This window comes from Molothrus ater, chromosome 15, assembly GCF_012460135.2.
Source record: "Molothrus ater isolate BHLD 08-10-18 breed brown headed cowbird chromosome 15, BPBGC_Mater_1.1, whole genome shotgun sequence".
Classification (NCBI taxonomy): Eukaryota; Metazoa; Chordata; class Aves; order Passeriformes; family Icteridae; genus Molothrus; species Molothrus ater.
The window spans coordinates 4,265,986-4,279,104 of NC_050492.2; the positions used below are offsets into that span (position 1 = coordinate 4,265,986).

Below are 13,119 nucleotides of genomic sequence, written 5' to 3' on the forward strand. Positions count from 1 at the left end.
CCTGCTAGCCTGTCTGATTTCCTGAGTTGGAGCAGGAGCAGTTTAGAAAATGTACTGGCTTTATGATAAAGCAGGACACAATGAGAAAAGGGGAGTCCTTGTGGGTACTGTATTATTTAGAAGGAAAAACTATTGTTTAGAAATAAAATATATTATTTAAAAGGAAGAAATAATTACTGTGAAATTTCAGAACAGATAATATTGTTATTAATTGTTTTGGATATAACTCATCAAAGTTTATCAGACATGTAATTATTCTTCAGTTTAAATATACTGTCACAATATAGGCCAGGATTATTCTGTATTTTGGCTGAATTCCTCTCTGTAAGGGCGTGGCAGCTTCAGACACCACCACTGGTGTCAGGAGCTCCATAGAGGAGTTCTCATCTCAGGCATGGCCACATCCTCAAGTGTCCTGTTTGACTTTGGTGGAGGGGAAATGAATTCAGAACAAGTTTTAGACCATCTGGCTGGCATCAGCATTTCCACATTTCTGCCCTATAAGGCAGAGGTGGTAAGCCAGTATTATATTATATTTGGCAAGAAAATAACTAGGCATGGTTAGATAATAAGGGTTTGGAGGATTTTTCTTGAGGGATTAGGGTGTGGTTTTGCTGGGCTTTTTTTAAACCCTTTGGGTTTAATTCAAAATGTTGTTTCTGAAGTTTTCATTATAAGTAACCACCTTAAGTAGTTAACATTACCCACAAAAATAATTGCAATTGGAGTTTTGTTAAATTGCTGATTTCACAAATCTTATGTGTTTCTTAAGCATGCAATGGTAACCAACAGAGCAGCAAAAATCATTCTTCAAGTCCAGCTACACATCTGTTCTGTGGAGCAGAAGCTTTTCTTGGACCATGGAGTTTTCCTTATCCTGTCTGAAGGTGCCAGAGGAGAGGATGATAGAAAGCTTTGTAGCTACTGTACCCTATCCTCACACATTCTTCTTTTCAGCAGGCTGTATCAAGTGTCTTCTGGGAATTTTAGGTCAATTTGGGTTTGAGAGATCTATGTTGTTTTCCAGAAAGGGATATCTGTTTTTTTAGCTTTTGTGGGTTTTTTTAATACAGTGAATGGAAACTTTCATTTTATTGGGGGATGCGTCCAAGCTGTGAAACAGCGTTTGATTAATTTAATTGTTTACCAAAAGAATGACAAAGGCTTCAGCTTAAGGTGGAAGTTTTCAAGTAACCATTAGCTGAGGATGGTTAGTCCAGGAGACCTTCAACTGACCTTGGGCTTTCTAGAAGGCGGAAGACATTTAAATGTCCTGCTCACGTGTCCTTGAGTCCCCCTGGAATGTGGGCAGGCTCTCACAGGAGCTTGCCAAGGTGCTGCCTTTCACTGCAAGGGGGGCTCAGCCCAAGCCTGCAGCTCCTTCCCTTGGGGCAGCCCTGGGACAGATAAACCCAGCAGCAGCCACTGATGCCTCAGGTTTAGCTTTTATGTCTTCCTGATTCTGTTCTGCTTTAGCGTGTGGGTCTGGGCTTCATATCAGGGGATGGTGAGCTCTTCACAGAGCAAGGAGACAAAACAATTCCTTCTCCAGCTGGGGACCAAGGACAACTGATCCAAAGCTCAGGCCCAAGAGTATAAATGGTAAACTGAAGAGAGAAAACAAGAAGGATTGGAGTTCATGGGCTAAGCTGTAATTGGACAATTAACTTCAATATGCAAATGGAGCAGAACTTATAAAAGTGTGAGATCCCAGGAACTGTTGCCCATTTTTTGTGGCCATTGTGGCTTGTGCTGCCCAAGGTGGATCCATTGAGGCCTCTTAATAAATCCCAACTTTATCCTTTAGCTCTGTCTAGTCTCTGTTCTAGGCCAGCCTTCACAAGGCACCACCATGGGCACCGAGTTTGTGATATTTGTCATATTTTAAGTAGCACACTTCCCTCCCTGCAGCCAGATGAAAACCAACATTCTGGGAGCCTTTTGTTACAGCGTGCGCATTGCGGCGCTTTGCTTCCTGGAACAAGGAGCTACCATCAAATCTCTGCTCTTTAAAGAGGCTGCAGAGCAGAATAATATGAGGGATGAAGTCTCATTTTTCAAACGTCTGGCAAGTATCAGTTTTCAATAAATCCCTTTCCTTGAGGAAATTTACTTTGCATAGTTCCTAATCATACAAGCACTCAGGAGTGTTGATCCTAAATCTTCTGCTCGTGATCCCCGTGTTTTACTGAGCAAGGAAAATCCCCACGGTGGGCTCTGTTTTGGTGTTGCTAAACATCAGGAGATCTACTCCTGTGGTACACATATATTAAAATCAGAGGTTTGTTGTGTTTCTCTCTCAAAAAACGAAGCCAGAAGCTGACAGCCTTCTCCTCCCTCACCTAATATCTGGTCATTGGGGAAAACTCAAGCTGCAGTTGGAAAGGACCAAAAATCCTATTGGTGCCTGGAGTTTGACATATTGACAGATAAAGTGATGTCAAAAGTGGTGACAAATTATCAGTCATCTAACCTTGGTTAAAATTGGAACTAGATATAATATTTACAACTTCAGCTGACCCTAAAATAGACTTGTATGAAGTGACAAGTCATGTGTGTACTTGCAGAAACTCCTATCATCAGTCTTCCCAAAATTCAGCTGGTCAAATTTTGGGTTGAGTGATTCTTTTTTTTTTTTTGTAACTTGATTTTTATGCTGTTTTTTTCTGTGATGAATAAGGCAGATACGTGGTATCCCCAGCTCTTTTCTGATGAGGTTGCTTGAAAAGTATCTTCATGATGGATTTGCCAAGTTTGAAGTGCTTGTGTTGATTTGTAATTCTAAACTGAAAGCCAGTACTGAAGAGCTTAAAGCAGAATCTACCAATTATTTATTGTGTACTTTTGGGGCTTGATAGAATCTCAAAGAGAATGCTGTGATGTACAAACCATACAGAGTATTTAAAAACAACAGAATGTACATCAATTCCAGTATTTGGCATTGTATACATTGCACTGTTGTATACATAAATATATTAACCAGCTATGTAAACAGTACAGAAATGTCAGAATAAAGAAAGTGCAGTTTTCCATTTACAAGTCTTTAATAGCACGGCAGTCTCTCCTCTTCCCCATAGTGATCTGGGCTTTAAGTGATGTATAAAATCTTATTCTGTGGAGTTCTCAATTTTTCCCATGGAGAACAGACAACAGACAGTAATAAAAAGAGTCCTTGTGACTGATGTATGGGGAAAACATTTTTCACAATGATGTCAGGTAGCTGGAGCAGGCTGCCCAGAAATCTGTGCATCCTCTGTCCCTACAAGGTTTAAAAGACCAGACTTTATCCAGACTGGATAAAACCCAATCTGACCTTGTAGCTCATCCTCTTTTGGCAGCCTGTCAGGACAAGCAACCACTGGAGCTTCCTGGAATTCTGAATTACCCTGTGATCTGGTGAATTGCATTAACTGTGCATGAATGAGTCATGCTTTGAGTGGGTTTCAGACCAGATGACCTGGAGGTTCTATGCAGCCTATGTCATTTCTGGGATCTGTGAATCTAAATTCTTAACAAAATGGCGAATGAGCTTTTCTCTTGATCACTCAAAATATTTCTGGCTACAGCGTAGAGACTATGCCACCCTCATCCTTCCAGTCCAGCACACAATGCTCTCTGCACAGACCTGTTTAATAGCTTTAAAATTGCTTTCCAGCCATTTGCCTCAAGCTTTTTTTTCCTTCAGATTTCTGCATTTAGGTTGCTATTGTGATAACGTTACTAAACTCAATAGCTGCTGTTAAAAGTGAGGAAGCAGCATCTGCCAGACTCAGAAATGCAATTACAGGCAAGCACTAATGACAGAGTGCAGCAGCAGCATCTGCCTTTCCTGTGTCACTGGTGTGGCCTGGCTGCATGCAGCCTCCCAAAGCACTGCTCATCCCTGTGTCAGTGTGAGCAGCAGCCTCTGGTGCTCTGAGTGGGCTCTCCTGACAGCAGCTCTCCTCGTTGTTATTGCACACAACCCCAGCCCTGAAAGCTGTGAAAATGTATTTGTTCCATTGTGCATCTGAATTATCATGTGGTTATCTCGAATCAGCTGTGATCTTACCTGCAGGCATAAGTTAGAAACTGTTGAATTTCAAATAGCACAAGTCTGGGTGCTGTGACAACATGTGTTTATAATTCTCCAGGTAGTAACAGAAGTACCACAGGATTGTTTTGTGGGTGGTGTTCAACCAGAGCTGGAGATTTTTGGTTTAGAAAAGGAATTCCTGAAATCCCTTTCTAAATTCCCACCAAAACAACACTGTCAGACTGTGCTCTGTGCTTCCTTCTTGACTCATTATCAGCTTGTGACTTTTCCATTCTAATTTACTGTGAATAAATTTATCATCACCATCATCCAGTTTCCTGAACATGGAGAAGCACTTGAAGCTGGTTAAGCAGGCGTGATGATGATTTCATGCTGGTTATTATCAGCTGAAGCACTGACAGACTCTTCAGTGGTCAGTCATCACATTAGCAAATGTAAATTTCAGTAGATGTTTAAATATCTCGACACAGTGAGAGACAATCAAAATGCTCCCTGACAGTCCAGGCAATCTTAAAATGTTCCTGAAACTTAATATAGTTATTTTGCCAATAACTAGGCAGGGGCACACACAATTCTGTCTTTAGTTGTTGCTCATCATTGGCTGCTGGGATGACCAAGTGCTTGACTGGATATTGCTGTATTGACACTTCAGCTGTTCTCCTGTGAAAAATTGTGTTAAATCAAGGATGACACTTGATTCCCTGTAAATTTCAAGAGAAAATTCTGAAAAATACATGCTAATTTTTTTAACTTCTTGTAACAGATATAATATATTCTAAGGAAAGCTTTCTGCTGAGAATTCTTTCTTTGCTGCCTTGTAGTGCCTCTGAATGTAGGTGAAGCCTGCAACTATTGATATTCTATAAAGGTCATGCCTGTTCAATTTGTATTCTGCTGTTAGCCAGGCAAAACTGTTACCCAGTTCTCCTCTCCCTTACAAGTCTCCTGTGCCTCTTACATCTGTTTTTTTCTGGTGAATTCTCATTTTCCCCAGTGGAGTCTGGCATGTGGGATGTGCCAGCCAGTTCATGGGATGCCAAACATTTTCATTCTCATCGTGTTGTCGTTGCTGTCAAAACACAAAGCTGGTGAAAAAGGAAGAGAAGCTTTTCAGTGCCTTGGTGCAGCTTTTCTCCCTGACACTTTCCTTTAGGCTCACTGTGTATTTAGGGTGGTTCCTGCTCTGTCCTGGAGCACCAGAGGCCAGCCTGCAGTCCCTGGCACGTGTAAGGTTGTCAGGCTGCTGTTGATTCTCCCAGTTTTGTGGTTATTTCCTCATCGTTTGATTACTTGACCTCACTGAGATAAAAATACAAACATGGCTAAGGGTAAAAGCCATATAAACATTCCCAACTGCTCTTAAAAAACAATTTTTTCAGTCATTTTGGGTTTGGAGTTCAGAATGTTATTTAAATGTTAATCACTTGAAGCTGTGCTTGGGCATATAATTCAATTATGGGACCATCTTAATTATGCAGATGGTGCTTATGAGCAGCTGATACAATTACAGAGCCAATTCAGTGCACATTCATTTCAAGGGCTTAGCTGAAACACGTTATTATTTCAATGTGTGTGGACAAATCCACTTTTTTCAGGAAATGGGTTCATGGAATTGTAATAGTGCACTGCTCAGCTCGTTGTTCCAATGGTGTGCAAACCACAAGGTTTTTAACCATTCTCCCTCAAACTGTGGTGGTCCAAGGCTTGTGAGAGGTTTCTTCATGTTTTTTACATATCCAGAGGGATGAAAATGGAGACTTGAGTTAATAATCCATCATCCCTCTGGGTAGCAGGCGGTTTTATTTCTACTTGAATATTTAACCTCCTTTTGAATGGTGCCCCACATCTGGAGGCCGTGTGTAAATCTCATCCAATCAAGCTGATAACAAAATAGGAGAATTAGTGGAATTTACTTTCACCATGAATTGCTGCAAAAATAAATACTGGGTAATTCCTGCTAAAATAGAACTCCACTTTTAATGTTGTTCCTTCTCTTGGTGTAAGTCCAATAAAGGAACCTTTAGTATGTTTTATGGCCTGGTGCAGTGTTCAAGGAAGATTCTGCTCCCTGGAATATGCTTTTCTCATCTGCCTTTGTGTTAGTTTAAAAAACATCTTAAAACCACTTTTAACTCCATGTGAGGCCTGTCTTGTATACTTAATTAAAAATTAGATGCCATTAGTGGAGCTGGGATAATGAAGAAAGATTAAATAAAGTACTGAGATTTATAGAGGGGAATATTCATAGCAGATATTTTAAAATAACTGAGAATTTTGAAAGGAATATGAACCTGAATGATTCTGGCCAAAAGTCATTATCACAGTAAGTAGGAGGGAAAGATGTTTAGGGATAATGTCTTCTGCTTCCTCAGTTTCTTTTCTCCCCCCAGTTTCTCACTGATTCAGAGCAGAAATAAGTCACTGATGTATCTCACCATCCACCTCCTATGGCCACACCTGTATTCCTGCTGAGCAGACTCTCTGTGATACACAGCATAGGTGTTGTCACCTCAGAAAAGCTCTTTAGGACCTGAATTCCCCCTTCTAAACAGTCTGCACATGCACTTTTCTGCTCCAAATGACTCTGGTGCTTGAAGAAGAGCGTGTGCCTCTGTACTTGTGACTGTACAATGAGATCAGTTGCTCTCATTTTCAGTGTTTGGCTCTAAATAAACATCACAGATTATATCATTATGAACATAGTCATCAAAAATTCATGCCAGGAACCTCGTCACATTGTAAATTCTATTTTCCAGCCTGGGGTTTATTCATTTTTTGTTGAAACCAATGGGAGAATGAATCTGGATCCAGTGTATTCACTGCAGTTGCAGATCAGTTTTGCTCAGAGGGATTTTTCAGAGGGATGGATCAGTAATGTAGACTTTGTGCCTGATCTTTGCACAGGAGGGAGCAGCATCTGCCCAGAGCAGCTCTGCTGTGCACTTCTGAGGCATCTCAAGAAGACATCCTGGTTACCCACATGTGGAAATACAATTGTAGTTCAGTTGTAAATTCCCTTCTTGCTGAGACTGCTTTCATTTTTGCTTTATACCTTGTTACAAATACTGCTTGCCACACAAACCATTACTATAGCACTGGAAAAAAATTAGCACCTAGGAAAATAAATGGAAGTACACACTTGTTTTCAGTTTTGTTCCTGGGTCATTTCCCTCCTACTTACTGTGAGTTAGATGATGACTTTTGTCATGAGACAGGAACAGCCAAACCAGGTGTGCATTCCCTGAAATCACGGTGGCACCAGTGCAAAAGGACAGGGGATAGAAACCAAAGGATTTGTAATGCCTAAGAGCATGTCTAGGGATACTGTTCAAAATTCTGTACCTGGTTCTGCATCCTACTGCCTTGCTAGGCCATTCTTTATGGATGAGATTCTCTATGAGCTGGAAAGAGAAATGCATGATGTGTGAGATCCGAGAGGACGAGGTTGCTTCGCTTTGGTTTACAAATTCTGTCAGAAGCAGCAGGAGGAGATGGCATTTGCTGCTGGAGTGAAGGAGGAGGAGCTGTTCCTGTGGCCCAATGGGAAAATTACCCTTTTACTTTTGGGGGAGCCAGCAGGAGTGTGGATTAGGTGTCATGGAAATACAGATTCCAGAGGGGTCATACTAGTGCTGCTTATGATTTCATAAAATTGTTTTAGCTATTAGTTCATGCAAAAATGTAACCTCATTTATCCATCATTGCCTTCTATGGGATTTTGTCTTAACTAATGTCAAACTTCATTTTCCACAACATATAAAGGAGGAAATTGGGGTAAATTGATACTGACTTTCCTGTAGGCTGGGAAGGGGAGTTTTCCTTTGGAGCCCTCTCATTCCAAAGCATTCCTGCTCTCCTGGAGCTCCCCATGCTGCCCAAGGCTGCCTGTGTGTCACAAACACTGTCACTTTTGGCTGCAGCAATGGCTCTGCCAAAGCAACAGTGGGAGCAGAGAACTGTAATGAGCTTGTGATGTTCCAAAGGTTTCAGGAGTGTAAAGGCAGAGGAAGCATTTTCTGAATTACTTTTTGGAGAAAAGAAAAGCATCACATGCCACTAGCAAGCTTGTATTTCTTCCTGAGTAGCTGTTCTCTTCTCTTTAGTGGTGTCTGTGCAGTTTGTTGAGAATGGAAGCTCCCTGTGCTGCTGTTACAGGTGTCCTTAAAATGATGCATTTCCTTGCTGAGAAATAGAGGATATATTTTCCTTTTTGCCTATTTGTCTTCTGTTCTGCATTAGTGTTCTGCCTCACAGAGAGCCACATTGATGCAATATTTAGTCCTTTAAATTCATTGACAAGGGAAGAATTTTGAGCTCAGAGAACTGAGTTAACATCATATACTGTTGTTTGCAGTTTACCATTTTTCTCAGTAGTTCTTGGTAGTAGTCAAAATATGTGGATTTTGGCTTTGCTAAGTAAATAGGTAATTTCCTGCCTATTTCCCTTCTAAGTGCAGGATACCACCTATGCAGATGACAGTGACAAATTAAGTGTTCTTGTGTTTGATTGTCTCAGCAGGAGATGCAGCTTGTTGTTGGGTTTGTATCTACTTATGACATGGGGCAGAACTCTGCATGGATGAGCTAAAAAACTTGCACAAGTACTGTCCAAGATTTTCTTGCTGAACTGATTAGTTCCACCAGCTGGTAGCTCTGTAATTGTAAAATATATGGTTTTTTTAAAAATAGTATTTAAATTGCCTTTGTGCTGCTTTTCCACACCTGCACAGGACTCTGGTGTACCTGAAATTCATAGAACTGTGGGACAGTAGAGGCTGGAAGGGACCTTGAGTGATCACTTGGCAATAGTCTGGGGAACCTTTGCTTCAAGCAGAGCCATCTTATCAGTCAGAGCAGGTTGCTCAGGGCTTTATATGATGTCACTTTGAAAGCCTCCAAGGACAGGGACTGAGGACACAGCTCCTGTGGCAGCCTGGGCCCCTGCCTGGCTGTCCTTGGGTGTGAACTGGGTTTTCCTTTTTGAGTTTTAGCCCAGGCCTTACACTTCCCTCTTTCTGTCTCTCAGGAGAAACATCTTTTCAATCTTCCCTTACCAAATTAACCCTACACTCCTTATCAAAAGATTTCAAACTCCCAGAATTTCAGTTAGACTTAAGACAGCTGCTGATAGAGAAAATTGAAAAATAAGGGTTCTTCTCACTGTGGGCTGTGTGTGCATGGAGTAGCAAGGTGGGGAGTAATTTTTATTCCTATATTAAGCTGAAGGCTTCCTTAAATATTTGTGTAGAATTTTGAGTAAATTGGGACAAGGCTAAGCATACAACCCCCCACAGCCCCCCAGCTTTTAAGTATTTTAAGATGGCTAGCACTGTTATATGTCTGTATGTTCCCCAGCTTTGAGAGCACTCTTGTCCACTGTCAGTTTTTCACCTTTGAAATGTAACAGGCAAATGAAGCCTTTACATGTGGTTTAGCTTTGATGGCTAGGTTAATTTTTTTTTTTTTTTTTTTTTTAGATTTAACCCTGCGGTCCAGTCTATCTTTATTTGATTATTACAAGATTAATGAATTCTAAACCTTTTCTCTGTTTCCAGGCTTCTCAATGCCAACAAGATCAACTGCCTGAGGGTAAACACGTTCCAAGGTCTGCATAATCTCAAACTGTTATCTCTTTATGACAACAAACTGCAGACCATCAGCAAGGGGCTCTTTGCACCTCTGCGATCGATCCAGACTCTGTGAGTATGCAGCCAGAGCACAAATGACAGCTCTCTCTTTCCCCACCTAAAATGTTGCCTGTCTTTTCATCTGACATTAAGACAATTTGGAAGAGACATCCATGTAGCAGCCCCTCCTTTCCTCAGTGAGAGAAAAGGAGCAAGAAGAAGAAGAAGTGTTGCATCAGTTCAGTGAGGGCAGGATCGACACAGCCTGCCCTTAGTGACAGAAATGTCAGGGCTGTGTGAAGCTCAGGCTGTTTGTTGGGGAGATAATGTGTGCATTTGACTCTGGATAAGATATGAACAGCATTTTCTATTAGGATCATTGCCTAGCAGTTTTTAATGAGCCAATGAGTTGGCATCTCTCCTGCCTGGGTCTGAGTCCTGCTGTGCAGTTCGTGACTTCTGTAACCACATTTCAGCTGACATTCCACTTAAGGGGAATGATATGTTGTATTATTTGATCCATTAAGAAAATCCACTCAACAATTTTGAATTTGGAGGCATTAGTATAGGCACCAGAAGCAAAAATACAGAAATGATTCAATATTTTGTAGAAAAAGGTCTCATCCTAAAGCTGTGAGTAATAAGATAATAAGGTAAATAGTACTCCTTCAGAGCTGGAGTTGGCAGCCTGATATTCCAGTATTAAAATATCTATGAGTGTGTGTATATATATATATATATATACACACACACACATACTGCAGTATCTCTGCACACACACACTATAGTACTGCGATTTTTGTATGCAAATGCACATTTATATATTTTAATACTGGGAATGCATTGGCTGAATTAGTTGTAGAAATATTTTAAATGATATACAAATGAACTGACAGCAAGGATTTCTCACAGCAGAGTTTCTGCCATGTCCTCAGGCAGCCACAAACATAACCTGAATTTCCAACAGATATTTGGCCAGTATGTATTGCTGCAAACCATTAAGGCATTGGAATAATCATATCCAGCACCCCCAGTTCTGTCCCTGCTGCTCCACCATGCCTTCTGCTGCTGCAGCCTGCTGTGTATGTGCACACATGAACTGGGGCTGCAGAGAGGGCTCTTTCACCGAGGTATGTAAGGTTTGTCAGGTTAAACAATAGGCTTTTGTAGTGTTTTAATGTTTATGGCCCTAAGGTGTGAACATCTCCCGTTGGTTTCCATAGGGTTCTGCTGGTGGCTCTTGCTTAGAATGGACTTGTTGCTTCACACCAAGAGACCTTGTCACAAAGTTTTGATTAATTTTCCCATTTTTAATACTCCAAGTGATTGCCATCTTCTGTACTTTTCTAGAGCTGCAAAACCAGACCCAAATTCTGTCTCTATGTGATTCTTTGGACCTTTCACAGCAGGAATGGCTCTACTGCAGCAGGAATCTTGAGTTTCTTCAGGCCCTTTCTGCTCTGTGGGCTCTCCCTTCCCAGTCCTGAGCAGCCATTGCCCTGTTGCATTTTACACCTATTTTGTTCAGTGGCAGTTCGTAAATATAACTGCAAACAGAAAAGAAGTTTCTACAAGTGGAAAACAGCAACAGAGGGAGAGAGTTCTTGTGAGGCTATAACTTTATACCTCTGTCCAAACCAAATTGAAACATCTGTCTTTTCTTAACCTGTCTTTGCAGTTATTGGAGAGCTGAGTCCTGCTCCCTTGGAGGTCAGAGGGACTGATGCAAGTTAGCTGAACTGAGATTAGAGCCTGGCTCTGGGAAAGACCTGGCACACTCTTCTGATACAGTGCTCAGCTTTGTCAAGCAAAATAAATCAGAACAGCAGCAGAAAAACACTTTCTCTCTGAGATGCTCCAGCAGATTTCTGTTACCAAAGTCTAAATGCCCAGCTAAAATCAATGCTATGATACCTATTTCCAATTTCATAGGAAACAAGTTAAGCAAATTTTGGTAAAGGTTAAAGTGCAGTTGTACCTTGCCTAAACATTTCAGTCTTTAAATTAAAACCTTTTGCTTCAGGAAAAAATACATATGAAGGAAGTACTGTTAGAAATGATGAGTGTGTGCAAATATTAATTTCATTCTTGTGAAAAGATTCTGGACCACTTCTGCCTTTGCCCAAAGACCCAGGGTGCTTTACTAATTCACATTTTGAGCTTGCTGATAAAATTTCTTTTAAACCAGGATAGAAAATAGCTTTGCCTTTGCCCAAAGATCCAAGGTGCTTTACTAATTCATATTTTGAGCTTGCTGATCAAATTTTTTTAAACCAGGATACAAAATGATCTTCAGGTAAGGTGCATTTCTCTCAAGAGGCAGCACATCAAGCTCTCAGGAGAGACTGTGGGACCTGGGAGACAGCAGCAGGTCTTGTCCTTTAAAGGGAGATTTGCTGTCTTAATTTTTGTTTCCTCTGCAAGGAGGACTTGCTGAAGATGTGAGCGCTCGCAGAATTCTCCCATTTGGGTGACAGCAGCAGGTCTGTGTCCTTTAAAGGTTTTGCTTGTCTTAATTTTTGTTTCCTTTGCGGAGGACTTGCTGCACTCACAGAATTCTCCCATTTGGGAGACAGCAGCAGGTCTGTGTCCCTTAAAGGGGGCTTTGCTGTCTTAATTTTTGTTTCCTCTGCAAGGAGGACTTGCTGAAGACATGAGCACTCGCGGAATTCTGCCATTCACGAGCGGCTCTGTGCAGCTTCCACCAGGCCTGGGGTGTTTTTTTTTTCCAAGAGCTGATTCAATTACTCCACTCTTCAGCTTCAGTGGGAAAAAAACAAAAACAACAACAACAACAAAAAACAACAATGCAGGAGCAGGGTGTCCCAGGTCAGTGGTGATTAAACATGCCATCCTTCTCGCAGCCATTTAGCTCAGAACCCATTTGTGTGCGACTGCCATCTGAAGTGGCTGGCTGATTACCTGCAGGACAATCCCATCGAGACGAGCGGCGCGCGCTGCAGCAATCCCCGTCGCCTTGCCAACAAACGCATCAGCCAGATCAAGAGCAAGAAGTTCCGCTGCTCAGGTAATAATTCATTTATCCTGGCTCTGCTGCGCTCCCCGTGCGGGGAGGAGCGGGTCCAGAGAGCCCGCTAATCCAATCTGCCCCACAGTGTTTGCTGTAATGGATATTAGGGAGCAGCTTTGGAAATTGAATTTGGGCAAATTCGGTTAGTTCGACAGAAAGGCAATTACCTTATGGATTAAAAAAAAAAAAAGGAAAAGAAAAAAAAAGCAGTCTATAGCTGTCTTCTCTTAAAAACAAAAAAAAAGATAAAAGCTTGTGACATAAATTCGTAAAAAGATACTAAATTATGAAATATTTAAGCAAAACAATGACTATATATATGCATCTATATGGGAAATGTTATATTTTGACAGGATTGTCAGTTGTATTCAAGCAGAGCTCTTACTGACCTAATGAGAGCTGAGCTCAAGTTTAGTTCTCATATC

General features: G+C 41.3%; 1 protein-coding gene across 1 annotated transcript in view; it reads left to right on the forward strand.

Moving 5' to 3' along the window:
• SLIT3 (slit guidance ligand 3) overlaps positions 1-13,119 on the forward strand; it is a 490,596-nt gene that overhangs the window by 343,796 nt on the left and 133,681 nt on the right. Inside the window, exons 13-14 of the mRNA XM_036391775.2 lie at positions 9,592-9,735; positions 12,528-12,691. Coding sequence (XP_036247668.1) covers positions 9,592-9,735; positions 12,528-12,691 — 308 coding nt within the window. The remainder of the gene's footprint in view (positions 1-9,591; positions 9,736-12,527; positions 12,692-13,119) is intronic.